This window comes from Ovis canadensis, chromosome 13 (assembly GCF_042477335.2).
Source record: "Ovis canadensis isolate MfBH-ARS-UI-01 breed Bighorn chromosome 13, ARS-UI_OviCan_v2, whole genome shotgun sequence".
Taxonomy (NCBI): Eukaryota; Metazoa; Chordata; class Mammalia; order Artiodactyla; family Bovidae; genus Ovis; species Ovis canadensis.
The window spans coordinates 69,787,728-69,815,079 of NC_091257.1; the positions used below are offsets into that span (position 1 = coordinate 69,787,728).

At 59.2% G+C, this 27,352-nt stretch overlaps 1 protein-coding gene and 1 long non-coding RNA gene across 3 annotated transcripts; one reads left to right on the forward strand and one right to left on the reverse strand.

Moving 5' to 3' along the window:
* Positions 1-7,716: 7,716 nt before the first annotated feature.
* On the reverse strand, positions 7,717-21,922 carry LOC138417070 (uncharacterized). 2 transcript variants are annotated; one of them, XR_011247983.1, is made up of 3 exons: positions 21,283-21,922; positions 18,844-19,046; positions 7,717-8,152 (listed from the first exon to the last, which is right to left on the reverse strand). XR_011247983.1 is itself a non-coding variant. In XM_069546759.1 (3 exons), exons 1-3 carry the CDS (start codon positions 21,398-21,400, stop codon positions 7,927-7,929), a joined length of 435 nt encoding a protein of 144 aa, XP_069402860.1. In that variant the 5' UTR covers positions 21,401-21,922; the 3' UTR covers positions 7,717-7,926. The 2 variants fall into 2 exon arrangements, 1 of the variants encoding a protein (XP_069402860.1); XM_069546759.1 differs by having other exon boundaries at positions 18,844-18,934.
* LOC138417071 (uncharacterized) lies at positions 21,178-26,543 on the forward strand. The gene is made up of 2 exons (XR_011247984.1): positions 21,178-21,749; positions 25,813-26,543. It is a non-coding gene; the product is annotated as an uncharacterized lncRNA (long non-coding RNA).
* Positions 26,544-27,352: the final 809 nt, after the last annotated feature.

The window sequence follows — 27,352 nt, forward strand, 5'->3', positions numbered from 1 at the left end:
AAGCAGCCATTGCTGCTGGTTTAACACCCAGACAGTGAGAAAAATGCCAGTTGCCCCTCTCGCCCCAGCCCCTTGCCCCTCCCCCAAGTTGTCCGCGAGCAGTTTCTCCAGAGCCTTAGGAACAGCTTCTTGGTCAAACTTGCTTTAAAGCAAACCCCTCTCCCAACAGGACCATACAGCCTCTAGGGACCGCAGGTTCCCGGATGTGGGGTTTGGTGCTCGAAGACCCCCACAATCTATGCGGCTGCTACTGGGGCATTGGTTTGGCTGCACCAAGACTCCAGATTCATTCACCAGGCCCCCATTGCCATGCAAGCCTGCAGGGCCTCTCCCACCTTGAGGTCCTCCCTCAAGGCCAAGTTCAGGCAGGAACACACAGAAAAGGGGGGCAGGCCTGGGAAGGATGGCTGCCCCCAAGAGGCACCCACAGGCCTCTGGGTCCAGGGTCCACTATGGGCCGGGCTTTCCTGCCTGTTCGCCTGGCTCTCCCCACCAGGAGCTGAGCAAAGTCTTCCCTTTGACCCTTGGGTGGTCATGAGGGAGCATGGCTGGCCCAGGACACTGACGTTGGGACATGTGGTCACTTGGCTGCGGTCACCCAGCAGGCCCCATGACAGGCTGCCAGGGTGCTGCCCCCAGCCAGGTCACACCATCTCTGCACCTTTGCTTCTCCTGGAAGGCCTCCTGCCCCCAAACCCATGGGCACTGAAGACCCCAATGCCCCCTGCCAACTGAAAACCCCGTCTGCTCAGTCCCCATTCCCTGCTTGGTTGCTGAGCCACGTGGGGAGATGCTGCCCATGAGGGACCTTGCCAGCCGGGCCTGTGTCCCCAAGTTGTCAGCATGACTTGAGGCTCAGGGCAGCCCTATGGTAGCACAGCCAGCCCTGGGGGGATGGACACTGCCTGGCGGCCTTTCCCGGCCCCCTGCTGGAGGCAAACCCCACTTTCTGGAAGGGATGAGAGCTAGCCTCCGAGGAGAACTCACAGTTCACTAGGAACCCCATCCTACATCCTCCCATCATCCCCTGTCCTTGATGACCTGCCCCTCCCCCAGGGAGCACTGGGAAGTGGGCCCCGCTGGGATCTCCCCGTGATGCCAAGGGTCTGCTCTGCTCAGCTGAGGCCTCTTCTGGGGTAAGTTGCCAAAAGGGCACAAAAGCAAGATCCACGGCCTTTGTTCACTGTGACAGCTCCGCTCCAAGTCATGTGCCCCAAGGAGCCAGCCCCCAAAAAGCCGAGGACAAGAGCCCGTGTGGGTAGGTGTGGAGCAGCCAAGGGTCCCAGTGTGTCTGGGAGACCCCACAGGCCCCCGTGAGGGACAAGCTTGCTATGCTCGGGGGCCCTCCAATTAATCATCCTGGAACCATCATTATTACATGGGGAAGAGACAGAGAGAAAGAGAGTGGAAAAAGAAGCAGAGAGAAAGAAGGGGAGGGGCTACAGGATCGTGTGGGGGGAGTGGGCTGTCTACAAGGCTCAGGGTGCCACCTCTCCAACTGCTGGATGGGAGGAGGGGCACCTAATGGCTTTGCTCTGTGGTTCTGGAAACTTCTGCTTGTGTTTGAAGCCCAGTTCAGGTGTTCTATGGGCTGTGACCTTGGATGAGGCCCTTAACTTGCCAGAATGTCCTTTCCAGTCTTTAAAATGGGGCTAATAACAGTGATCTGGGTGAAAGTGCCCCCGTGAAGAGGGACTGGGAACCCAGAGGCAGGAGGGCTCCTGGCACCAGCCTCCATGGGGTTCGCCAAATACCAGCTGCCAAACATCATTCCCTCCCAGCCCTGCAAAAGGGACAAGGGGCAGAGCACTGACTTGTTTTTATTTTATTTTTAAAACACACTTCCCCCAGCAGGAGGTCCCTCCTCAAGGCCAAGTGGAGCTTCAGGGGTGAAGAGACCCACCCCGGCCTGCTGACATGAGAACAGCTGAGACTGGAGCCAGGCTGGCCCGGAGCCCACACACTCGACCCCCATGGGCCCACCCCGGCAGCACAGAGCTCCAGCCAACAGTTGGGAATACCTGAGCAACCGGTAAAGACCCCCACCTGCCACTGCAGGAGACCTAAGAGATGCAGGTTCCATCCCTGGGTGGGGAAGATCCCCTGGAGGAGGCCATGGCAACCCACTCCAGTATTCTTGCCTGGAGAATCCCAGGACAGAGGAGCCTGGCGGGCTATAGTCCATGGGGTCACAAAAGAGTCAGACATGAATGAGGTGACTTAGCACACACACACACAAGCAACTGGTCAGCTAAGGGACGCATCTGACTATGCCCTTGGCCTTCCTCCTGGGCACACCTGGAGAGGGACCCGTGTCACCATGCCATTCGGTGCCACTTTTTCTGCACTGCCCTCTGGCAGGGTGGGGTATAGTCAGGCAATGTGCCCACTGCTCTCCGCTGCCCTTTGGCTAGGCTCTGGTCCCCTGGAGCTGTATGGTCCTCATCCCAGGGCGGACATCACGGGAAGGGCGTGAGCGAGCAGCACAGACTAGCCACAGAAGTGGTTATTAGCATGTTGTTATTAATTATTGATAGATCAATACAATTAATATAGTGCCTCATGAATAATTCATGTGTTGGCACTAGGTCTGTTGAGGGTATAATAGAAGCTCGGCAGGCCTGTTTTCAGGCCAGGGAGTCCCCAAATATAGTGAATCTCTGTGTTAACACCTTTATTCTGAGTTGCGCCTGGAACCATTAGCAAGCAAGCATTGTAATTAAGTTGCTGAGACTCTGATTAATGGCTCTCGTCTTCCAGCTCAAGGGTTCCTCCTCTGGCATCAGTACCTGGGGCTCAGAGATACACAGAGGGGAGGGCACGGGGTGGGTCTGCGTGCCTGCAAGCCCAGCTCCCCAGGGTGCGCCCACGGGCATCCCCACACGTCTCTTGCCCACCAGCCTAGGGCTCGCCTTGAGGCAGGCAGTGAGCTTGGCAGGGAGCTGTCCACAGGCAAGTCCTGAAAATGCTCTCCACTGGTTTTTCTACTGTTTAAGGAAGCACTATGCCCAAATCCCCCTGCCCGACCCACTGGCTTCCCTGGGCAGGTTTTCCTCACATGAAGAAGTCAAATTACTACCCAAGGTCCCTCCACAAACCACTGGCCAGTCCTGGAACTTCCTGTCCCCCAGCCTTCCTCTGTGCCCTGTCCAGTCCCCTGATAGCTTCTTCCCAAGCAGGGAACTTCTGATCGGTCAGGGGGACCTTCTGTTTGGGGGTGACAAGGCACATGATGTGCAGGTGCTATTTTTATTGTTGTGTTATTATTATAATAGGAATGACTGAAAACTGTGCCAAATCCAGAGCTGACATGTCCTTCATTGAGAGTGGCCAGAAGTTCAGTGCTGTGAATGGGGGAGGGACCACGGGGATGGATGAGGGTTGGGGGAGGGTCTTAGTAGGGGTACTCTGCTGACATAGAAGGAGAACAGGAGGGAGGCTCACAAGGAGACTAGGGCACCTTCCCGGAGTGAGAGACTCTGGATATTCCTGGAAGCATGTCCTGCATCCCAGGTCTCCCCAGCTGTCTCTGCCCCCAGGCACCACACATCAGGGCAGGGATGCGGATGGTGTTCCCCTGGTGGGCTGTGAATCCCAGGCACAGCATCTTTGGTTCCTCGTCCTCACCATGAAGAGGAAAGCAGGGCAGCCCCAGCTTAGATGAGAGCAGGCTTGGGGATCTCCTGTAAGGTCCCAGAACAGGACTTCGTGGAGGCCTCTGCACATGGGCCTGGCAGCTTCAGGGCAGCACATGGCCTTCCCTGAGGGTGGCCGGTGGGCTCACAGGGCTGTCCTCCAGTGAAGGAGCTGACTCTGCCTTTAGGTTCATGTAAGAGGGCACCTCATGCGAAGAGTTGACTCATTGGAAAAGACCCTGATGCTGGGAGGGATTGGGGGCAGGAGGAGAAGGGGACGACAGAGGATGAGATGGCTGGATGGCATCACGGACTCGATGGACGTGAGCCTGAGTGAACTCCGGGAGTTGGTGATGGACAGGGAGGCCTGGCGTGCTGCGATTCATGGGGTTGCAAAGAATTGGACACGACTGAGCGACTGAACTGAACTGAAGAGGCCTCTCCTTGCCTCCCGGTGGACTTGGCCCCCGGCACTGCTCTGCTGACCCCCGGCTTCCCTCCCAGCTTCTCTTCTCTGAGGAGACAATGGCCACATGGACAGGGGTCCTACCTGCAGCTGCCAGAGTGGGCAAGGTGGCCAGGGGTGGCAGCCCCCCCCCATACAAGGGCACTCCGACTCTCAGACTCTGATCTGTCTGAGTCACGATGGAGTTGGGAGGATGGGGAAACCTGCTTCTTGCAGCAACTTCCCTCACTCTTGGCTCCAGGAATTAACTCTCTGAGGCAATGCTGAGCTCCACTGCCCGAGCAGACCTGCTAACAGAGAAGCATCTCTGACAAACCTGAGCAGGGACCCAATGTCCTTCAGTTTCAAGGCAACGATCGGGTGTTCCTGGCCCTAGTTTTTCTCAGCAGAAGCCAGTCACCCACTGGTCCTGCCACCTCTGCCAATGACTTCAGCTCACCTTTGTGTCTCTGGTATACCTGGGAATGTGGGGGCGCAGGAAGGTCTGGGCTGGACCTGGGGTCCCCGCTGGGCCCCCTTCCCCTCTGTGCTGGCCAGAGCCCCTCTCCTCTCCCTGATGGACTGCAGTGTCCTCCCCATCCTCAGAAGGTCTTCAAGCAGAGCTGTGACCCCCAGCCTTGCTCCTCTTCCCCTGATGAGCAAACCAGCTGGAAAAACGTGGTCTCCTGCCTATCCCCAATGCCCCTCTGCCAAGCTCAGGAGGAAGGGGGCCAGAAGGGGATACACCAGGTGGAAAGAGTTACCTTGGATATGGAATCACTATAAAACCTTCAAAGACAGGAACAACCCCAGAGGACTGCAGAAAGTTCAGCGCCCCCAAAGCTGCTCTCTAGGATTTTCCAAGTTCTGGGGGACACAGAACACCTCCTCTTCAGCCCAGCCCCTGAGGCCCTCCGGAGAGACACCAGAGGGGTTGGGCAGGGGCTGTCCCAGGGAGTTACTGCAGCTGACCCCACCTGAGCCAGGCCCCAAAACCCACAGGAGGGCAGGTCAGGAGAAGCAGAAGGCCCACCCAGGGAGAAGCAGGTCGTGGGAGCTGCATTTGGTTCATTCGGGAAGAATGAATGTGTGGCTATTGATTTGATATTTTTATGCAGGACTGGGGCACTTAGCCAAAGCGAGGGACGAGCAGATTCATACACATTGTCATCGGCGTCTTTGGAGCGATGATGGGCTTACATTTAAAGCTGCAACTAAGTGCAAGTAGTCCCGTCAGTGATTGTGTCCCTGGTTGGTGCTAGAAGATGCCAAAAGAGCCTCCATAGGGTCTAGCCCTGCTCCCCTGAGAAAGCCATTTCTGGCAGGAAAGCTGAGAACTACGGTTCAGCTTTGCCTGGGGTCTGTTGGGTGTCATTTGCGTTTCACTCCGATCTTGACTGGGAGCACATGACCTGGCCATCTCCCAGTGAACCTACTGACGGACTTCACTCACCAGCTGGGAACCCCCCTCCCACCCTGGGTGCCTGTCAGGGCCCCACATTCCCACCCACCTCCTGGAAAGGGCCCTTGCCTCCTGATGCTTGACCATCCTCATTGGAGGCACATGCCCTGGGGACCAGTCTATGTCCTCCTGTGAGTCTCTCACTGTGGACACAAGAGTCCCGGAAAACACTAAACATCTACTGAAACCAGCCCTTCAGTGGCCTGGATGGTATCCATCCGGGCTTCTGTTATATTAAGCCTACAGAACATGTGCTTCTTGTTGACATCTGCACTGTAACATTTCTACTTTTACTTATTTTTAGAAATAAAGTCAAAGCCCAGAAAATAACTTGACAGCCCCCCAACCACTATACATAGAAGGCTGAGCCCCCCACTACTGCACCTAGACAGCTGAGCTGTGGAAGTGATCAGCGGCCATCAGCCAGCCCTCCCGCACCCACAGCCCTCAGCGCAGTGAGGGTAGCTCCAGGTGCAGGGAGCCTGGCTCTGTCTGCCTGTGTCCTTCTCCCATGGTGTTAACACCTCCATGATTTTTCTCCGGAGAGCCTGGGTGACTCTGGTGGGGAGACTCCTACCACCTCCAAGCAGTCAAGTGACCCAGGCCTGGCTCATGAGTAGCCGCCAGGGTGTCTGTTGGTTCTCTCTTCCTCCTACCCTCTCTGCCCCACTCCTTTCTCCCTTGGGTGTGACCAGACCAGAGATGTGACAGGAAGTCACACACAGAGACTCTGCTGACACTTGGCCCAACTGTCGTGTTTATTTGAAAGTCTGACAGTGAAAGGGCTTCCCCGAAACTGGCAGATATAGGGAGTTGACAAAGCAGGTTGAGCCCCCACCTCTGTCAGGCAAACCTGGAAGCAGGTTCCTTCTGCAGAGGCTGTTAAAAAGACAGGGAGGGGGTTTCCAGCCCGTGGACCCTCAGCAAAGCCCCCCTGACCCCACTTGTCCTCATAGGAAAGACTGGCCACCTTTCCCACCACCATCCCCTCTCATCCTCCACCCTCTGGGGCCGGTTACTGGGGCAAATCCATGTCGTCAAGGAGAGAGAGAAAAATGAATCTCTTTCAAACAAGAATTTCCTTTTCTTTACTATAATGTGACGAGCATTTCAGGGCTACCTTGTAAGAAAGAAATATCCAGGACAAAATGAGGACCAGGCTTCCGTTCAAAAGTTATAAGCCCTTAGCTACTGAGACCCAAATGTCTACCTGACACAGAAGTCCATCCGCTGGAGCTGAGAGATACTATGTGAGAGAAACAGAGTCAGGAGTTGGGGGGAGGAGGGCAGTGTCCTCTCTATGAACTCGAGATTCAGGATGAAAGAGAAGTCCACTCATCCCAGCTAAGTCTTTGTAGGGGGCAGTGGTAATGCTGCATCCAGGCTCCAATGTGTCACTTTCCTTCTCCAAGAGCCTCCAAAGCTCCTGGATAACAGGTTCTCCCAGAACCCAGAAGGTGAGGCGCTGGGTCCGCCCATCCCCAACTTCTGGGCAGGGCCCTGGAGGCACCTCCACCCTCACCTGGAGGACCATCCTGGCCAGGCACACGGAACGGGAGCCCAGCCAGCAAACTGGCCCCTGGTCTGGGCTCAGCATCTGCACAGAAGCTCCCCTCCCAAGGGTGGGTGCTCCTTTCCCGGGCTCTGGCAGCTCTGACCCCCATGGGAGACAGATATGAAGTGGATCCAATCCATTGAAAGCTAACAGATCAGCTTTTGGGGCAAGAACCAGCTTTGTAGGGGAGGCGGGGTTGGCAGGCTGCAAGCCCAGAGTTTTCCCTTCCTGAGGTTGAGGGGTGGGCACCCGAGTCCTCAGTGGGTGCAGGACTCCACACTAAACTGATAGTTGCTTCAGCAGGAAGGAGACAGGATACCGGGAGTGGGGCTCCTCAGTGTGGGGGGTTTTCTGGATGGGCTCTGTCAGGAGCCAACTGATCAAGCAACCAGCTATCCCAGGACCCAGGGTGGCCCAGGACACGTGGGAGCAGGGACTCAGTGGGCCTGCCCCCAATCACCACCCTCAGCACCCCCAAAGAAACCATGCAGCCCTCGATGACCTCCTGGACCAAGGCTGCTCTGAAGGGGAAAGCAGAGCAAGGCCAAGTGGGCATGACGTGGGTGCCAGACCCCACGTGGCACTGGCTCCTGGACACACACTCTCGGTGATGCTGTGGTGTGAAGCAGACATTTATTTTCACAGTAAACTGGAGAGGGCAGTGGGGGTGGGGCCGCCAAGTTCTGCTTCCTCGTTGCTGGCAAGGGGAGGGTGTCTCCGAGGAACCCACCTCGAGGAGGGGCATCTGGGTCCCCTGGCCGAGCTGGCCTGAGTGGCCTCCATGTGGCCGTGTGTCCTCCCGCAGGGCCGAGGCGCCATCAATGCGCAGCTACAGCTGGTTGAAGGGGACCAAATCCATCGAACAGTTGATTTGGTTCCATTTTACCAGCTTTAGCAAAGCATTCGGTCCCGGGTCCGCGGGAAACAGCAGCATCAACGATGAAGGCGGCTTCTGGGTGACGTCTGGATGAGATGGGGCCACAGGGTGTCCAGGCTGTGCGGCTCCACCCTTCCCTGAGACCACCTGAGCCGAGGGGCCCCCGAGCTCCGTTGGGCTGGGGTGGATAGGCATGGTGGAGCGAGGGTGGGGGGGTCTGAGGGTCAGTCACGTGACCAAACACAGACACACACACCAGACACACGTGCATAGATACATAGATACAGAGACACAGACACACACCCCTGAAACACACACACTCAGACACAGACTTGCCCAGATATAGACACATACACATACACACTCACAAACTCATCTTTACACACCATTCACACTCAGAATCACACATAAGTTCACAAACTCAAGGACACACACACACACCACATACACACACACACCACACACACACACACACACACAGTGCTTGCCTGCCCACTGGGTCGACTGGAGGAGGCAGGGGTGGAGATGGGGGGTGCAGGGAGGCAGAAGGTCCTGCTGCTGCAGCTGACGCCCACCCCTCCAGCGTCTGCATCCCACTCCTCCCCCCACAGTCACTCCCTGATTCTCCAGCCATCCTACCTTTCGTCCAAGGCCCTTGGCGCCACCACTACCTAGGCCCTGGGGCCCAGCAACCACCATCAGGACCTGCCCTGATGGGTGGACATCCTGGGGGCCGGCCAGAAGGGGTATTGGCCCCCATCACAGCCTTAGCCGCAGCCAAGGCAGGACAGGCCCCAGATCCCACCGTGGGCCCCAGCTGACCATGAGCCCAGTTGACCTGGCTGCAGGTGGTCAGGGCCTGAGATTTCCAGGGAAGCTAGATCTGTGTGCCTGTAGGGGGAGAAGCAAGATGGAGACCCACTTGAGGGCCTTCTCTGGGGCCCTGGCTCCCAACCTGGGGACCAGCAGCCTGTCAGGTGTGTGAGGGTGGCCCCCCCGGTCAGCGTGAGGTCAGCACAGCCAGCCCAGGCCAAATTTGCCTGATCACCCTCAGTGATTCAAAGGGAGCAGATTCTTTTTCGGAAAATTAGCTTTTCTGCCAGCACTAGACCCATCGGGGGCAATGGCAGGGTCGGGGCACTGGGGATGCAATGTCTGGTGTGCAGCCCTCGCTCTGAGCACAGACCAGCCTGGCTGAGAGATGTGACCACACATGCCTGCTGCCCCCACTCCACCCACTGCTCTTCTCTGGGACCCTTTCTGCCCCTGTCTCCTGACACCATGGCCACAGATGCCCGGGCAGTGGAGATGGGCCACAGGGCACCATGCCCTCCCTCCAGGGCCACTCCAGGACCCCCAAGACCCCAGCCCCCACCACACAGGCTGCTGTCTTCCCCTATCCCTGTCTCAGCAACCCCTCCTGAGATCAGAGCCTGGCCAGGACCCCTCTGTGGATGGCTCTGGCCTTTCACCTCAAGACCACCTCCCCAAAGTCCAGGGGGAGCCCAGGGGTTGGTGCCAGGCCCTCCTAGACTCACACCTGTGACTAGATGGTTGGCCTTTATCGGAGCTCAGCCCTGGAGGCAGCGGGGCTGACAGGACTCAGCTCTGCAAACCCCTTCTTGGTTAAACTCCAGGAGCACAGGGTACAGGGGTAGATATGAGACTCCCCAGAGCAGTAGCCCCATCCCCGGTGAAGACACCATGCAGAAGAAGCAACCCAGATGCGTTTATCACCCCTGTCGATATTCCTAATGAAGCCAGAGATTTAACAAGCAACAGAACTGCCCTGTGGGCTCCATGCCCCGGCTGGCATGAGGGGACCAACGAAGAGAGCCAGACACCCCATAGCTGATGCCCAGTCCATTGTCAGGCAAGAGCCCAGATCTCAGCACCAGGTGGGTGACCCCCCAAGGCGTGATCTGCGCTGGCACCTCCCTGCAGCCCACCTCTTCTCCTCATTTCTCGCCACGCATCCCTGCGGCTGGAGGAATTTCCCCAAATGAGAGGCCTTTGCTTCTGCATCAAACGCTCTATTCCTGACAAGAGCCCCTTGCACATTTCAGTCCCCTCTTCAGCCTGGCTGGCTTCCTGCTCAAGGCCATTTGGAAGCCGAAGCAGAAGAGAGCACCCAGGGCAGGGGCTTGGTCCAGACCCCAGCTCTTTCCTACAGGGATCTGGCAGACTCTTTCACCAAGGAGCACAGCAAGCATTTCACCCATGGGCACCACAGCAAGGGTGTTGGCTGCAGAACCTCGCCTGACCTTGGACAATGGCTGATGGCCCTGTGGCTGGGTTGGTTAAGCGAGCTTGCCCTGAGCTGCTCAGAAGCCCGCAGGGTGTGAGCACCCAGGATGCCACCGCCTGCAACCCTGTGGGGTCCCAGTGAGCAGGGCACGGGGACTTGAGTGGTGTCGCCTGCTCCCAGACACAGCCCACCCATCTCTCCTCCCCAGGGGCCACTCTCCTGGGGGCTGTGGATGTCCAGCCTCTTACTCCACTCACACCCCCCATGCCCTTGTTCAGGGAATGTTCCAGCAAGCCTTTGCTGAATAAGTGATTACCACACTTGATTGTGCATCTGAAGGGCACGCAAGGCAGTGCCCACGGCAGGGTCCACTGTGAGGGGCCCCTGCAGCCCAGGTGCCCAGCTGGCTGTTTCAGCTCACTTTGACAGACATCCCTGCACCTCTTCACTGTATCCTGGGGTCCCACCTACCAGCGGGGGTCCCACCTTCCTTGGAATACTTTTTCTTTTCTATCTAGAAAAGTCCAAATACTAATGGACTACAAGCCCCAAGCTCTTAAACACGTCCATGGCTCAGAGACCAGATACCCCACAAGTCCCCACTCTACCTGGGAGGTCCCCACTCCTTTTCTCAGGCCCTGCACTGGCCTCCCCCAAATGACCCTAGGCGGACCACAGCCCCCTCCCCATGTGGCTGCCCTGCTGCTCCAGGGCTTCTGACCCCAAGGTTAGAAGGAAGCACAAGGGGGCTAAGCCCCGAGGCCTCCCAAGGAAGCAGGTGAGGCTGCTGCCAAGTCCTTTGGTGACTTGCAGTCACGTCACAGACTCTGCATTTATGTGAGCAATGCCTCTGGCCCAGGGCATGGCCTGGCACGGGGATAGCCTGGGTTCTGGTGAATTTGCCATTTGCCGGAGAAGCGGGGCTGCACCCGCCCTCAGCCTCTCTTTTTACCAGCGTGTGAAGGAACAAGGCTGCAGCTAATACAGTTTGTGCATTTTATGAACCAAACAATTAAATAGGTTTTAAAACATCTGCTGATGGAATCACCCCACATGGGGAAGTACACTCAGCATTTTTAAGCAGCAACTGATACGAGATGCGGGGAACCGCTGCCGAAAACACCAGCAGCCCTGTTAAAATCAATAGAAAATTAGATGCTATGAAAAATGTGATCTGTGTCCAATTAGTTCTAATTGGAGCAAACAGCGATGTGGACAAAGGCCAGCACTCCGTGCGTGCGCTGAGACTCGCGCCTACAGCAGGCTCGGGCCACACTGGTCAGCCTTGCCCAGCGGGGCAGTGACACACTGACACCAGGGCCAGAAGGCTGTGGGGCTGCTGCTGCTGCTCCTGAACACCCTCAGGCCTAGAGCTGTGGTGACCACCTTATCCAGGAAGCCTCCCTGCATTGGATAAAGCCCCAGACTGAGAAAGCAGGCTCAGCACAGCCTCACCAAGCGAATTCCACCTTGGCGCCCAGCACCCCCAGCAGTCCCCAGGTCTGGCCTGTGGTGGAGCAGAGAGCGACCCTGGGCTCTGGAGCATACCCATCGAGCTGGAGCTCCCGGGGCTTCCTTGGCCTCTCTGAGCCTCCACTTCCCTACATGGGGTGCCGGGTCCTAGTCACTGTCACTTCATGCCTCGTCACCGCTGTCATAGCTCCAGGGGTGCCCCAGCCACTTGCCTCTCAAGGGCAGCAAGGCACCACTTCACTCATGCTGCCGCACAATCTCTGACCCAGGGCCTCAGCAAACAGCGTCCACTGTGGGCAGAGAACACCCCCAGGGACGTCACAGTGGACACTATGGCCAATGTCCTTAGTTAAGATGTGGCACCAAATTCTACTTATGGATGACCAACTGACCAGACCCACCTGAGATTAAAGATGCTGCCCTCAGAGCACATTTCATGAGGTTGAAGTTGCACGCTCCTCGGGTCATCCCAGAGACAGGGACCCCAAGACCAAGCCCCCTCCCCTCCAGCTCCATTCTCATACCCTCAGGCAGGGGGCAGCTCCCCCCTGCCAACTTCCCTCCCTCCTGACCTGGGAGGTGCCACCCACTTGTATCTGGATCCGTTTTGTGTTTTTCAGTATGGAGTTTTAAAAATTTAAACATCAATAACCTAATATTTCTTCAGTGCCAGCACTACCTATTAACACTAGGATTCACCATTAAATTAATTTTTAATTTCAGATTTTGGTTAATTATTAAAATCAATAGCAAAGAATGACGATCCTGGGAGTTCAAGTGGCCTGGCCAAAGGAGCCTTCCCGGGGTTCTGTTTGGGCTGCTGTGACCGTGCAGGGGAGTCTCAAGGGAGACTCACGATTCAGAGGCAAAAGGGAACCACATCCCCAAAACAGCCCCGTTTCTCATTATCGCCAGCAATGACCCAGCCGGATGCTGACCAAGACCCATTCAATCCAGCTCCATAACTTTTCTGTTTATTCTTAAAAAAAAAAAAAAAGTATTATTTCTCAACACTGATAAAAGTTTAATACAGAGTTGCCCGGGTTTTTAATAAACTTGTCAAAAAGAGCAGAGCAAATTGATGGCCCCTCCTAGAGATAAATTTCGCCTCAAACAGACCCAAAGAGCAGGGGGACGGGGCGACGGAAGGCAAGGACAGAAGGGGACACACGAGGGTTTTGCTGTTCTTTGCAAAAACGCTAAGACAGATTTTTGTGTCTTGTTATCTCAGAGACAGACCAGAGTAAAAGTTGGTGTGATTTCAGGAGAGAGAGCTGCTAGCCTGAGACCAGATGGGGGAGAACTGAGGTCTGGGGAGGGGTGGCAGCTTTAGAGCAAATTAATGGCTGATGTGTCCGGAGATAAGAAAAGGGCAGTGGGCACCACGGGGCCTCCTGGGATCCACGCAGCCCATCCGCCCGTATGGCTGGATCCGGCACTGCAGGGCTCAGAGCACAGGACTGGCCTCGTCACCCCCAGATGGACTAGTGGGAGGGCCACTGCGGCCGCCCACAGGCCGGGGACACTGCCACACCAAAGCCTGTGTGTTTCATCCTCCCTCCAGCTTGGCCAGACCTTCAGGATCGGGAGACACAGAAGTGCACTCCAGGCCACAGGACTGGCACCTACGCTTTGAGGGGGACTCAACAGGCCCTGTTCCTTCACCCAGGGTCATCTGCTCCACCGCCCTTGGTCGGGGGGTGAAATTCCATTATTAGAGATTCACTTCTTGGTTAGAATAGAGGCATGCAAGGTCCCTGGGGAAGGGGAGTGACAGGCTGCTGGCTGTGAGGCCTCTGGGGCATGTTGCCATGTCCAGCACAGGAGGGAATGGCCGGAGACAATGAGGAAAGACCACAGGGTGCGGGGCCTCGGGGGACCCCAGCACCAGCCTCTGCCTGCTATAGGACGAGTCCCCCAGCCTCCCACCTCCCCTCACCCCGGACACAAATCTCCAGTCCCGGCTGAGCTCCTGGCCCTCTTCAACCCTTGGATGTGGCTGACAGAGTTCTCCAGGTGCCGCTGGATTTGACACCCACCAAGGGGGCCAGCAGGGAGCAGGGAACAAAACACGGGGGGTGGGGGGGCAGAGCCCAGAGCCTCACCGCCTGTCCTGTCGTCGCCACTGCAGCTGCGGTCCCGGGCACTCCGGCGGCGGGCGGGGTGTGAGGGGGCCACCCCGGGTTCATCCAAGTTCAGCCTCTCCAGTAGGACAGCTGAGAATGTGGACTAACTATTTATACCGGCCACAGTGGACGGGAGGCTGGGGGGACACGCAGCCTGGTCGCCATATGTGGGCATGACCTGTGGTGCGCAGGCCTGCCAGGGGGATGGGCCCAGAGCTGCGTGTCTGTCCTGGGTGTCCTTCAGCCTCGCAAGTCCCCACGGGCACCCGTGACAGGTTCTGGGGACAGCTGCCCTCTTACCGCCCTGCTGTTAAAAATACCTGGGTCACTCCACCTCCGTCCCACACGTCCTCCTGCACTGGATTACGCTCATACCTGCCTCTGGCCCCGGCCATCCTTACTGGCTCCCTCCCCACACTAGAGGCTTGACCCCCTGGGAGTCCCCAGACTCTCAACCACCAGGTCCTTTGGTGTCACCCTGGAGGGGAAGAAGCCAGTGACCCTCCCGCAACTTTTGTACAGTGGCCTTTTCGCCTTTGTTCTCTGCCTGGGCTAGATACGGGGGCCTGGGGGTGCCTCTGAGCCCAGTCTCTCTGGCCCCCACCGGCACCTGGTTGGACCACCCGCTTAGCACAGGAAGCAGAGTGGGCCTGAGAATTAGTGGGGCTCCCGAAGACCCAGGTGGAAGCTGGTGCCTTTGCCTGACCCGCTGCCTGCGTCTCTCCACCTAAGGAGCAGCGGCGGCTGCAGCGGTGGCCCTCTCATTCCTGCCCTTGAGACGCGCGGCCCTGCATGCTGCCCGCAGCTGCGCCTCCGCACTGCAGCGCCCTGGGGAGCAGCTCTGCAGCGGCTGCACTGCTCCCCACCCCCCACCCCCGACCCCAGCCCTCACTGCCGGCGGGCCAGGCCTCCCTGGTCAGAGAGACTTGGTACTTGGGCACTAAAGGGGGAGCCAGGAATACAGCCTGGAGCAACTCCAGCTGTGAATGCCTGGGACCTGGCCTTGTGGGGCCAGCTGAGAGAGGCCGGAGCTGGAAATGGGCCGGAGCAAGCAGCACCAGTCTCTGAGGCTGTGGGGAGGCCCCTTCCCTTCCCGAGAGTCATATCTGCCTCTTCTCATCCCCAAGCCAGCTGCTGACAGGCCGAGGACAGTAGGCAAGGCCAAGGCCCCTCAGAAAGCCCCGGGGGCTCCAAGCCTGGTGACCCTAAGGAGCAGTGGGCATCAGAGGCAGGGAATAGAGCTGCAGTGAGGCGAGAGGCCCTCTGCAGTCGGATGTGCAGCCAGCTGAGTCAGCACCACTCAGACAGGACCACAGTTACCCTTTATGCTAAGGTGGCAGCAATTAATGCAATGGGCTGGCCCCGCCTCTAGCCACACCTACTGACCCGCTGGCCCCGCCTCCCCTGCTGGCAAAGGGCTCCAGGGCCATCTTCCCCACCTGGCCCTCATCCCCAGATTACTCGGATTCCCTCATTTCTTATTTGGGATATTTAAGGGTGAGGGTTGCAATTCAAGCAGTGTTCACTTTCATGGACCCGGGGCTGTGGCAGCTCAGGTGTTTGTCCTGTAGGTCAGTCTCATCACCTCACAAGCAATTCGTTCTTCAGTCGACATTTTTCATGTGGGGCTGTCAGTTTTAAGAGATATCTCTGATACCTGCTCACAGAGGCTTTCACCATGGCCACCCCAGCCCCTCTCTGAAAGCCTCGTGCAATCTAGTTTCTTGCCCTTGATGAACCCTCAAACAGAGCCACACAGCCCCTCTTTGGAAACCATGCCTCAAGGTATGTGGCACCTGGCTCCAGAAAGGAAAGACAAGTTGCCCTCCATGCACGGCACACCTGAGCACACCTGAGCACGCCTGAGCACACCTGAGCACACCCATGCAGAACCTGACCCCGATTCAGAGCTGCCCTCTGTCCAGTGTGGAAGCTTCAGTTGGAGCATGGCTAGAGATAGTGAGCCATAGCATAGAAAATTTCAACTAATTTCCTCATGAATTGATGAGCCCTACAATCCTTGGACCTATTGTTTCCACCAGCAGAACCTGGACTGCCATAGGACTGCTGTGGGCCAGATTCCGCATTCTCAGATGCCTCCCCGGGGACCTGGCCTCTCTGAGCTCTGGGAAAGGGGCATTGGCCACCCCACCCAACCTGGACCTCTCCCTGCAGCCACACAGGGCCATCGGTATCCCCAGGTTGGCGGGTGAGCCCCTGAGTGTGGGCTGTCCTGCTCTCACCCTCTTGGCTCACTCCAGGCGCCTCTCCCCTCACTGGAGCCCCAGAGCCCCTGTGGCAGCATGGCAGGGTTGGGGGGCACTGTCTAGCTAAAGGCCCTCTGGGCAGAGCACAGGCGCTGCTCCCAGAGGTCTCCCCCATCCTTCGCACAGAAAGGACCAAAGACTCCACCCAGAGGAACGCCAGCCCTTGCTTGGGGGCCCATCCCCAGCTCCTCCCCTGGAAAACCAAGAGATGGAGCTTCTACAGAAAATACAGCCTCATCAGAGTGGCTGGGGGCACCAGGACTGGGCAAGGGGTTCTCACGGGGAGGGCCCTCTGGTGCCCCTTTCTAATTCTGCAGGTAAGAGACCCGCCACAATTTACAGCTGAGAAGGCCAAGGCTCTCTCTGCCTGCAAACTCTCTAGTTTTACTGCTCAGTCAAACCTAATTCCAAAACACTAATGCTTTTATTTAAACACCACATCCTGCAATAAAGGCTTAATGCGCAGCGGGACGCATGGAGGGGAAGAGAGCGTGTGTCTGCGGCCGGCCTCGGGGGCCGCACCCGGCTGCTTCCCTCCCTGCGGCCGGAGCTGGAAGCCACAGGCAGAAATGACCTTCCCAGGATTCCGGGCGCTGACCCCTTCTGGCAAGGTCATCTTCCTTCTGGCCTCAGAAGGAAGGCAGTGCCCAAGGACAGTTCCACCTCCCACAGTGGGTGCCAGCAGAGTCAGAAGTGAGGAGACTTGAAAACTGGGAAGGGACCCTGAACCCTCAAATGTAGTCAGCTCCCTGGGAGGTGGTGGCCACAGGTGAGCTTGGAACTGCCCATGCCTCCTTGTATCCAGCTCCTTGAGGAGCCTGAGCGGCTCACAGAACCTGGCTGCCCCCAGACCTTTACAGCAGCTGGAGAAGGAGGCCAGCTCACTCCTCCTCCCTGCCCCACCCCCAACCCAAGGGCCAAAACCCTGCCAAAGGTCAGGGTGCAGGAGGGGCCGGGGCACCTGCCATGGGCCTGGGCAGCAGTGCCAGGGAGGGCAGGAAAGACAGAGGTGACGCACGCTTTGGAAAAATAGCCCTGAGGCCGTGGAGGACGTGCCCTGGGCAGGCTGCAGACGCCACCACTCCAAGAGCCAGAAAATGACAGGGACACCCGTCCTCCCACAGCAGCCTGGCCCCACCACCTGCCCCCAGAGCCTGCTGCCCTTTGCCTCACCGAGAAGTTTCTGTGCTGCAGAGACAGCCTTCAGAACTGGACACAGCATGCCCCCAGTGCCTGGATGCTCACAGTCCAGCCATGGGGCCAAGAGGACATCACCCCAGCCCCTGTCCTGCCTGGGACCTGGCTGGTGCAGGACAGGTGGGTTGGGTCCTGGCCCGCACCACACTGGCCAGTGTGACCCCACCGTCCTTCACACAGCAAAGCGCTTTCAGCCAGAGTTGCTGAAAACCAGAGAGCAGCATGGGGTCTGGGGGGCAGAGTGGAACCAGGGGCTCCAGTTGCCTAGTTCAGGCCCTGGTCTCCCATCATGTGCATCACGGGTGCCCTAGAAATGCTGGGCCAGGGTGTCTCAGAGGAGGGAGTGTGGCCTGGAGCTGGGGAGGCTGAGCCCCATGGTGCTCTCACCGTTGTCTCGCAGATGGCCTGACAGCAAAGACCTAGTGTCTCTCCCTCAAAAAGCCCCTCGCACGTGGCCAACCAACCCCTTCCCTCCTAGGCAGCTGGCCCATCCTACTCTGCTTCTCCTCTGAGCAGTTTCCTGCCTGTATCTCACAAACAGCCCCTTCTGCTGGCAAAGGCACCTTCCAGGGTGGCAACAAGTGACGCCCCAGAGCCACCGGCGCCCCCGCACCCCCAGCCCCTACATGCCCCCCGGCAGACCCCATGCCTGCCACAGGCCGCCTCCCCTCTGCCGCAGTCAGCACGTTGAATATTTAATGTCTGGTGAATGCTTCCACCTGCTGACACAGGCAAAGTGACAGAACAATACCGGCCGGGGACAGGCCGGCCACCGACGCCCAGGCAGCCTGCCACGGAGGCCCGGCCGGCCACAGCCGCCCGTCTGTCTGTCCGTCCCCTGGGCGGCCCCGTGGGCGCGCTGCCCCCTTCCTCCAGCGAGAGAGTTCCCAACCTGAAATACATACTTCTTTACATTCCATAGCTTAGCAGGTCCATATGGGCACATAAAGAAGTATGTTTCCCAAGCAGGTAGTCCAGCGGGCATGGCTGTGGGTGTGGGAAGGGCCCCCCGAGAAGCTGCCCAGACCCTGGAGTCAGCACACCCCGCCCTGCATCCCCGCGGCCCCCCAAGGCCCTCCCCTTTCTCCCCTGTTCTCTCTCTCTCTCTCTCTCTCACACACACACACACACCCCACACACACACACCCCCCCCCACACACACACCCCCCCCCCCACACACACACACACATCCCACACACACACACACCCCCACACACACAGGAAGGACAGACGTAGACAACATATCTCTAAAGTCTCAGGACTCCCTTGATCACCACACATCTGTTTAGTTTTGCATCAGTGACACAAGAAAGGACCCAGGATGCCACCTCCCACCCGTGGCCCAGGAAGGATAAGCCATTCCCTCCTCCTGCCGGCACCTCCCCTCCACCGAAGCACCACCATCCTGGCCAAGTGCACATGCCGGAGGGACAGCATGAAGGGACAGCACTTGGGAGGACGCCGCCACGGGCGGCCAGGAAGCAGGGTAGTCAGAGCCAGCAGAGAGCCAGCACGCCTGGCCACAGGCACAGATGACCAAGAAGCAGGCAGGCCTTACCTGGGCAGCAGCTGGGCGGCTTCCTGTGCGGGTCCCTGGTGATTCGGCCTCCCAAGAGCCAGTGCCCGAGGGCAGGGCTCAGGCCCCGTCTCTGAAGACGTGCATGAGAAAGACAGTTGCAGGTGGACCTTGCATCCCCAGAGGGTGGCTGGAAGCTGCTAGGAAGGGGCCCGGGCCGTGGCCAGCTCCCTCGGCGCCTCGGTCTGGCCACAGAGCAGACGCCCAGCCCAGTGAGGGACTGGTGCCGGCTCGGCCTCCCTGCACTGACCACCACCTCTGCCGACACCCTTCCTCATCCCTCGCTCTCTTCTTCACCCATCCTCTCCCCTTCCCCCAAACCTGGTGCATCACCACCTAAAGCGCTGCTTGTGCTGGCGGCGGGTGGCTCCCACAGGCGCCCAGGGTGGCCGGCCCTCACCTGGCTCTTTGTGGCCTGCGCCCAGCCTCCGCCAGGCCTGATCAATACCAATTTACAGTCAAACGCAGGGGCCGCCTTCCTGTTAATGAATTTCCCCAGTGCTCACCGCTTCTAATGAACCCGTTAAACAGGGTTTAAGTAAACTTAGCAAGCGGCCAACTAAGCACTCTGGAATACTTAATTGTATCGATATTGTTTTCCACAGCATTTCAAAATTTCTCTGTGATGGAGAGCAGAGGCCCCTCCTCCCCACCACTTTCCATGGCCACCACGAAGCAGGAGTCAGAAAACCACTAGAGTCTGAAGCAGAGTAATGGGACCTTGGGGCCAGTCCCCATGCAGGAAGGGGAGCCACCCCAGCCCAAGCCAGCACTGGGAGGACAGAGGAGCAGCATGGGACAGAGGCCCCGCTGTGGCCAGGTAAGGCCCATGGGTGAAAAGTAGAACTTGGAAGGAGGGTGTCACTGACTGCTGGACACTCACTTGGGGTGGGGAGACAGGCCAGGTGCAGATACACAGTCTGCCCATTGGGCCCAGGTCCTGTGTGGCCAGGAACTGATCCCAACCTGAGGACAAGGCCCTGGACCTGAGTGGACTTCTAATTCTCCTTTCATTAGCAAGGCAAGGTCCAGGGTTACCCTGCCCACCCTTCCCCCGGGGCAGCCTGGCCATCCCTGTGTGGATGGGTGCGGAGAGGGTTCCAGCACTGCTGCCACCCAGGGCAGGGCCATGTCTGCAAAGCCTGCATCGTGCAGAAGAATCTGGGCGATTTCTCAAGTCCCTGAGCTTGGCAGCAGCACTGGGCACAGCAGAGCTGGAGTTCATGGGGGTGGGGGTGTGATCAGGGCTCCAAGGGGCACCCCACTAAAAGCAGAGAGCTACCCGGCAGAAAGACACGGAGGAACAATGTCCCACTTCTGTGTGCTGCTGCCATTTGTCATCCTCAGGGAACCAAGGATAGAAAAGGACAACCGAGACTGCTGCTCCAGCTCCCGCTTCTCCTCAAGCCCCCCGAGGGTGGAGGGCGCCCTTGAGAGAAGCTCAAATGATACCTGGAGTCTGAAGTCCAAGTTTCTAAGCTACCCTCTGACAAACGAGGCCTCAGAGACTGGGAGGTGTGGCCAAGGCTCAGGTCTAGGATCGCCTCTCCAACCCCCATTCCCAGGCATTCATATGGATGGTGTCTGGAGGTCAGGGGAAAGCTGGGGGTCCCAAGGGGCAGGAGAGTCACCCTAGGTCCAGCCAGACCCCTGGCGAGCTTCTATCCACTCAAAAAGGAACCACAGCCACTTTTCAAGAAGTTACCCGTCTCAACAGAAAAGGACCACCAGCCACCTCCAAGGGGACCACGGAGGGCAGTGTGCTGGCCCAGCCCAGTGCCAAGTCCAGCCCTTCAGCTGTGAATGCTCCCAGCCCCCAGCCAGGTGGAGGTCTCTCTCTCTCCCAGAGACCACCGGCTGCTCCCCTCCAGCCCCATCTCTGCCCACGTGTGCCCCTGCTGTACACGCCCAGCACAGGGACCCTCCCTACCCTGACCCTGGCTGTGAGAGCCGCCAAAGTCCAGAGCCTCCCTCCTGGGGCAGCCTCACCACAGGGCTGGCTCCAGGACCCCTGCCCCCAGCATCTCCACGGCCGCAAGTTCTGAGGGAAGTTTCGCCACATTCCCACCTGAGCCACGCTTTGTTGCAGGTCAGTCACGCCTTCCCCCCAGACCCCGCGGCCCCCACCGCAGCACCTCGACCCTCGTGCACCCCGGCAGTGACTGCAGGCACTGCTTCCTTGCAAAACGCCTGCATGTCAAAGTTCTCGCATCGCGGTTGGACGCGCCCTCCCGGCCCTGCTGTCTGCTGGCTCTGCAGTTTTCCAAATGCGGACGATGCCACGAGCCAAGAGAAAACTCCGAGGCACCCCCGGCTGGAGCCACGCGGCGCCGGCACCATGGCTCCCCCTCGCCGCGGGCACACCCCCACCGTGGCCGCCGGCAAGTTTGCGGGGGGCCGGGCGGGCTGAGTGGGACTCACCGCGGAGCCCCTCCGGCCGGGCTGGCGACGGCGGCCGTGGGCGCAGGGTCGCGGCTCCCGGGTACGGTGCGCCCCGTGCGGCTCCCAGAGAGATGGTGCTGCAGCCGCGGCAGCCCATCCTTCTCCCCGAGCCAATCGCGAGCGCAGGGGTGGGGGAGGCCCGGCTCCAGACTCGTCCGCACTTGGGGGGCGGGGGTGGGGGAAACGGAGAGAAAGAAGACACCAGGCACCCCCTCTCCGCACCCTGGCCCTTCCCCCAGCCCTCCTGCAGCAGCAGCGAAGACTTAGCAGGGAGGGAGATCTTGAGAGAGAGAGAGAGAGAGAGAGAGAGAGAGAAAGAGAAGGGAGGCGCAGGGTGGCAGGCTCTGCGGAGTTAGGGAGCGACCTCTCAGCCCGCACACCTTGAGCCTCCCTGCCTGGGCTGTGTCTGCAGGACGCTTCTGCACCCCAGCCGGGGTCAGCGCAAGGTAGAGGTCAGGTGAACAAAAGGGGACAGTCTGGCGGGTGTGCAGGCTCACGCAGGCAAAGCTGGCCGCACGCGAGACCCGCACAGACAGGGGGAGGAGCGGGGAGGGGAGGGGAGGGGAGGGCTGACCCGAGGGGCCAGAGCGGGCGTGGGCCCCCCCCTCGGATCAGGAGCCGGCCTCACCTTTGCAGTCCTTATATACCCAGCCAAGCATCCCAAACACGCGCCCCGGCCAAGTGGCCCCTCGGGCTGTGCTCTCTGACCATATTTAGTCAAGCAGGGGAAAAAATAGCCTGTCAGCTGGGCCGTGGCTGGCCGGCCACCGGGAACAGGGTGGGAGCGCCAGCGCCATTGACTGCCGGTCCCGGGCCCAGGCTGCTGGCCGCCGCCTCTACGGGCCCCTCCCCACCGGCCTCCCACAGGGTCCCTGCCCTGCCATCCCCCCTGCTATTTTTAGCCCAGCCCAGTGCAGAGGCGCCTGGCGGCAGTGGGCAACCACACAGCCTGCCCCAAGGGGTGCCCTGGGGAGACCCTGGCGGCCCCAGGGCACAGGCGGCAGCAGGCCTGCCACCTCCTCCCATCCTGGGCTCCAGGGGGCTGTGCCAACCTGTGTCCCCTCCACTTGGCCCTGTTGCCCAGAGTTGGGACCCACATCAGGTAGTAAGGGAGCCGCCGGGTTTCCAGAGGCTTGTAGGCCAACCCCGTGAAACGACAGGTCACCTTGGACAGCGAGCAGGCGATGTGCTTCCATGCTGCATCCCAGGCCACAGCCAAGGGTGCATGTGAGCGGGGCACCCCGGGTCCGTCCACACACCGTTATGTGCCGGCACCCCCACCCTGGGCACAGTGAGCTGGCTGTGTGCCGGGCACAGCCTGCAGGCACCATCCTCTCAGGGCCGGACACAGAGGCCGATGGTCCCCTGCCATGTGTGGGCCAGGCAGGTCTCCTTGCATCCTGGCATCCCCCAGGACCAGGAGAGCAGATGGCATTAATGGGGTGGGCCCACTTCCCCAAAGGTCAGGTGCAGGATTCACACGGGAGGGGGAGGGGCAGTCAGCATCACTGTCCCCGGAGTCCTGACCAGGGCATGGGCAGCAGGGGCATGGGCAGCACCCTGCCTGTGAAAAGCCATGTCCCCTGCACCTGGCAGGCCTGGTCCAGCCAGGGGCATGGGGGTGTCTGTGCCCCTCAAAGTAGGCTCCCCGTGCCCATCCCCCACAATACCCCAGGCCAGGACTCGGAGCGCTAGGTCCAGTCTTGGGCCTGGGGTGTGGTGAGGATGTTCTTTGTGGATCACCTGGGGATCCAGCCTGTCTCCCATGGAGCGGCCGGGGCAGGGAAGGCGTGGCTGCATACCCCAACAGTGCTGCAGAGGGACCTGTAGCAAGAGCAGGGCTAGGGAGAAGCAGGGGCAGGGCAGGGGCACCACACTCCTAGGAAGTGCCCAGCCAAGGGCCCTCTGTTAGCTCGGAGCAGGCGTGGGGGTGGGGGATTACAGAGGTTGAGCAGGAGCATCAGGCAGCCAGGGACTCCAGACTGGGCTTGACTGGGGGATGAGGCAGGCCTATCCCCAAGGCGGCCCTGTGAGTGATGCTTCAAGCAGAGAGGGCAGGGGAGAGGGTGTGGAGCAGGCACTGCTAATCACCTAACCAACCCTAATCACCTCCTCGCGGCAGCTGGCCCTACCGGGGCAGAGCATGGGCTCTCCTCCCAGCAGAAGGGCTAAGTGTGAGTGGCCAGTCCCAGGGACCCCCAGACAGTAGAGCGCTCTGTTCACTTAACCATATCCCAGCATCCACGGCTATTCCAGAGGCTTCTCTGGGGATTGTCTCCTAATCTTCAAAGCACCCTAAAGAAGCAGACATCCTGTTGCCCTCACTCTGCTGGGCAGGGACAGGGCTCAGAGGGGGAGCTGACTTGCCCGAGGACACACAGCAGGGGGCAGAGCTGGGCAGTGTCCTGAAGTCTGGTTGCTCTCCCGCCCTGTGCCTTCCACAGGCCCCTTGCTGGGGCAGTAAAGACAGACCCAGCCTGCCTCAGGTGCCGAACATGGGAGACACATGGAAGGCCTCCCTCCTAGTGGTCCTCAGGAAGGCAGTAGATTCCATGACGGCATTTTCCATGTGAGGATGGATAAACAGTGGCCAGAGAATCCCGAGGCCCATCTCCCACCCTCATTCATTCCCCAACAAGGATGTGCGGCTCACCCACTGCGGCCACCTGAGCTGGCTGTGCATGTTCAATGGAAATTCTGCCAAGGCCGGACGTGCTGTGCTCACCCACGGGGCCATGTGTGGCTGCCGAGATCTTGTAGCGGGGCTGGTGTGGCTGCAGAGCTGAGTCTTAGATTTGATGTCATTTAATTAACTTTAGTTTCAGAAGCCGCCTGTGAGCAGCAGCTGCTGCGCTGAGCGGCAGGTAGGGGAGAAGATGGAGCAGGAAGTGGGGGTTCTAGGATGCACAGAGGAAGCAGTTTGGGGAATGGATGGGCTCGTAAATCAGAGGTCAGGGGAGGCCTCTGTGGGTGATGGACAGGAGCCCGTGGATATGAGAACTGTCTAGGTGGGAGCACCCACACCGAGGGCATCAGAAGGGCAGAGGACAGTGGCGAGGGTGAAGGGACCCATGGCCGGGCTGGGCAGAGGCTGGTGCTCACATGGGAGTGCTGCAGGGGTTGGGGTTGAGCTGCCAGGAGACCCAGGCCACTAGGATAGATGCTCCCCAGAGAGGCTGAGGTCCAGCAGGAAGAGGCACTCAAGTTGTGGCCAGACCTTGTGTTTGTCCACAAGACCTGCTGACTGACAGGAGATGAGCAGTCCCTGGGAAGTAGGATGCTTCTCCCTGGAAGGTGGGAGGAGAGGAAAGGGTAGGCGGGGCCTCCACCTGGTGGGTGGGGCCTCTATCCAGCGGCTTGGAATCCCACTCCTTCCCCTCCCCCACCCCTCTTCCTCCCCAACCTCCCACTGCCTCCTCCCACGCCCGGTGATGCAGGAGGCACCTGAGTGGCCGTGAGGGGTTGGGGGACTCCCTCCTCAAAGCCTGTTGTACATCTCAGAGGAGTCCCTGGGATTGGTCTGTGGGGGAGGGGGCATCTCCTGGTGAGGAGCTCCTGGAATCCGGATAAATAGAGGCAGAGGCAGTTTCTGGGTCCCTTGCCCCTCACCCCTGGAGCTGGGCGAGGAGGGGAGCGTTGGGCAGCAGCTGCTGAAGAGCAGTGATTTCCTGGAAGTACAGGACAGTAATGGAGCCTGAGCGCCCCCGGGAACAGTGGCTGCTGCCTGAGAGTGTTTCCTGAAGCTCTGTCCCTGGGGGTATGGGGCTGCAGTAGGGGTGTGGGGCGGAGCTGGGGCTAGGGGTGTGGGGTGAGGGGCCTCAGGGCCGGGGGCTGGGCAGGCAGCCCTTGTTTGTGTCCCTCCATCTGCCAGCCTGGAAAGAGAGGAGGTGCTGAACCCAGGAGACCCCACCAGAGCTGCCCGAGCCTGATTCCAGCCTCACTGAAAGACCCTCGGGTGCCTGGGCAGGATGGGGCAAAGAGAGACCACTCTGACCTCCGAGTCTCAGCTTCCTGGTCTGTGAAGTGGGGCCATGGCCACTCCTGGGCAGTGGTGAGGCTGGTGTGGACAGAGCCCCTGGCCGAGGCCCAGCCAGGGAGACCCCACAGATAGCATCACGGTCTCCCTCACCAGCGGAACAGATGGATGGATGAATGAATGACCCATTCAGGGATCAATTGGCACCTCGACAAGTAGGCAGCGTGTGGGGGGGGAGTGGGGCAGACGGCTGGACACAGGTCAGTGTGCATTCAGCTTTGGGGTGGAGGTGAGGCTGGGGTCTTATTTGGAGTGGCGGGGGACAAGGTCGAGCCAGTGCCCCTGAAGACAGCCTCACCCGTGTCTGGGGACCGCCCTCCCCAGGAGGTGTCCAGAGCCATTCCAAGCATCAATCCTCCATCAGCTGTGTTCCCTCTGATGAGACCCTGCTCCTGCTCACTCGCTCTTCCCTGAATCTTTAAACAGAACAAAATAAACCTAGATTTTATTTTAAAATTTCACTGTACTTTCAGACAACAGCAAACACTTTCTCTGCAATAGCTTCTCTGCTAAGATGAGCCCAGCTTACCCATCAGAGCCCCTGAGCCGTCGATGCCCTCCTGCGGAAGATGGTCAGCATCACCGGTCACCAGAACAATGACCGCAGCGGGACACTGCCTCACCCCACCAGCATGTCTGGAAACGACAGGAGCCCCAAACCAGAAAATAACAAGTGTTGCTGTTGTCAGTGAGGATATGGCAAAATTTGAACCTCCAGTGTTGCTGATGAGATGTAACACGGTGTGGCTGCTGTGGAGGATGGTCAGGGAGCTCCTCAAAAATCAAACCATCACGCCAGCAACCCCGCTCCTCGGAGCGTGCCCCCCCCCCCGATGACAGGGACCTAAGCAGACACTCGCACTGGAGCACTCACAGCAGCCGAAGGGGACCCAGAACCAGCTGCCCATGGATGGACAAGCCCACAAGAGCCACGCCGCGCACACACCTGGGAGATGCGGTGCTGACTGAACGACACGAGCCACCTGGGCAGGCGGGGCCACAGAGGTGGAGCAGACGGAGGCTGCCAGGGCCAGGGCACAGGAGAGCAACCGCCTGATGGGAACCCAGCCCTCTTCCCAGGGAGCGGAACGTTCTGGAACCAGAGAGAGGTGGTGGTGACTGTGCTAACTGCCAGGGAATTGTTCACTATAAAATAGCTCTTTTATGTTATGTGGATTTCACCCCAATTAAAAAACAACAAAAAGATAAGTGGAGCTCAGGGTCCAGCCACACCTTCTCTCCCCACTGACCCCACCACTTGGACATGGGCAAACCCCCAGGCTGTGACGACCACGTTCCTGCTCTCCTGGGGATCTGAATGATGGAGAGGGTATCCCCAGCTTCACCTCTCTCAACACCCCAGCACCTGCCTCCACTTGGGCAGGGGGCAGGAATGGGGAGGGGAGGGGAGGAGGGGGAGCAGGAAGGGGAGTGGGGAGCAGGGAGGGGAGGAGGGGGAGGGGAGAGGGGCAGGAGTGGGGAGGGGAGGAAGGGCACAGCTGCTGCCCTTCGGGCCAAGGACGGCTACAGTAGCAGACTTTGGGATGTCATGTTGCCCAGTCCTGTCTGCTGCTGGAATAGTCCCTGTGGGGTAGACAGAATAAAGCCCCTCCCTAAAGGGGCCCACATCCCATCCCCAGAACCTGTGGACGTAGCTGTCCCCCTGCCTGGGTGGCAGGACAAGAGACCCGGAGGCGCAGAGTGGCCCCTAACACAGCTGGATGTCTGCGCTCAGCGCATGTCTGCCTGCAGGACTTCTCAGAGCCTTTCTGAGGCCAGGGCCGGCGTGCACCGTGGGTCCCAGAGCCCAGCCTCTGCTCACCCACACCTCACCACCCTGGCACACACAGGCTCACGGCATCTGCGTGGAGAGCTTAGAGGAGAGGGTGAATGGAAGGGAGGCCCATGAAGCAGAACCTGGTGTGAAATGCCTATGGTGGGGGGAGGACCATGAGGTCACCTGGTGCCAGACCTCAGTCACCAGACCCTCAAATGTCCACATATGCACAGGCC

Excerpts from the sequence above, each read along its gene's own strand:
- LOC138417070 (XM_069546759.1), bottom strand. The coding sequence starts at position 21,400 with ATGGGCTGCCGCGGCTGCAGCACCATCTCTCTGGGAGCCGCACGGGGC. Across the intron at positions 18,935-21,282 it reads CCGGCCGGAGGGGCTCCGCG|AGACGGGGCCTGAGCCCTGC; the intron begins GTGAGTCCCACT and ends GCACGTCTTCAG. Across the intron at positions 8,153-18,843 it reads GCCGCCCAGCTGCTGCCCAG|CCCAACGGAGCTCGGGGGCC; the intron begins GTAAGGCCTGCC and ends TATCCACCCCAG.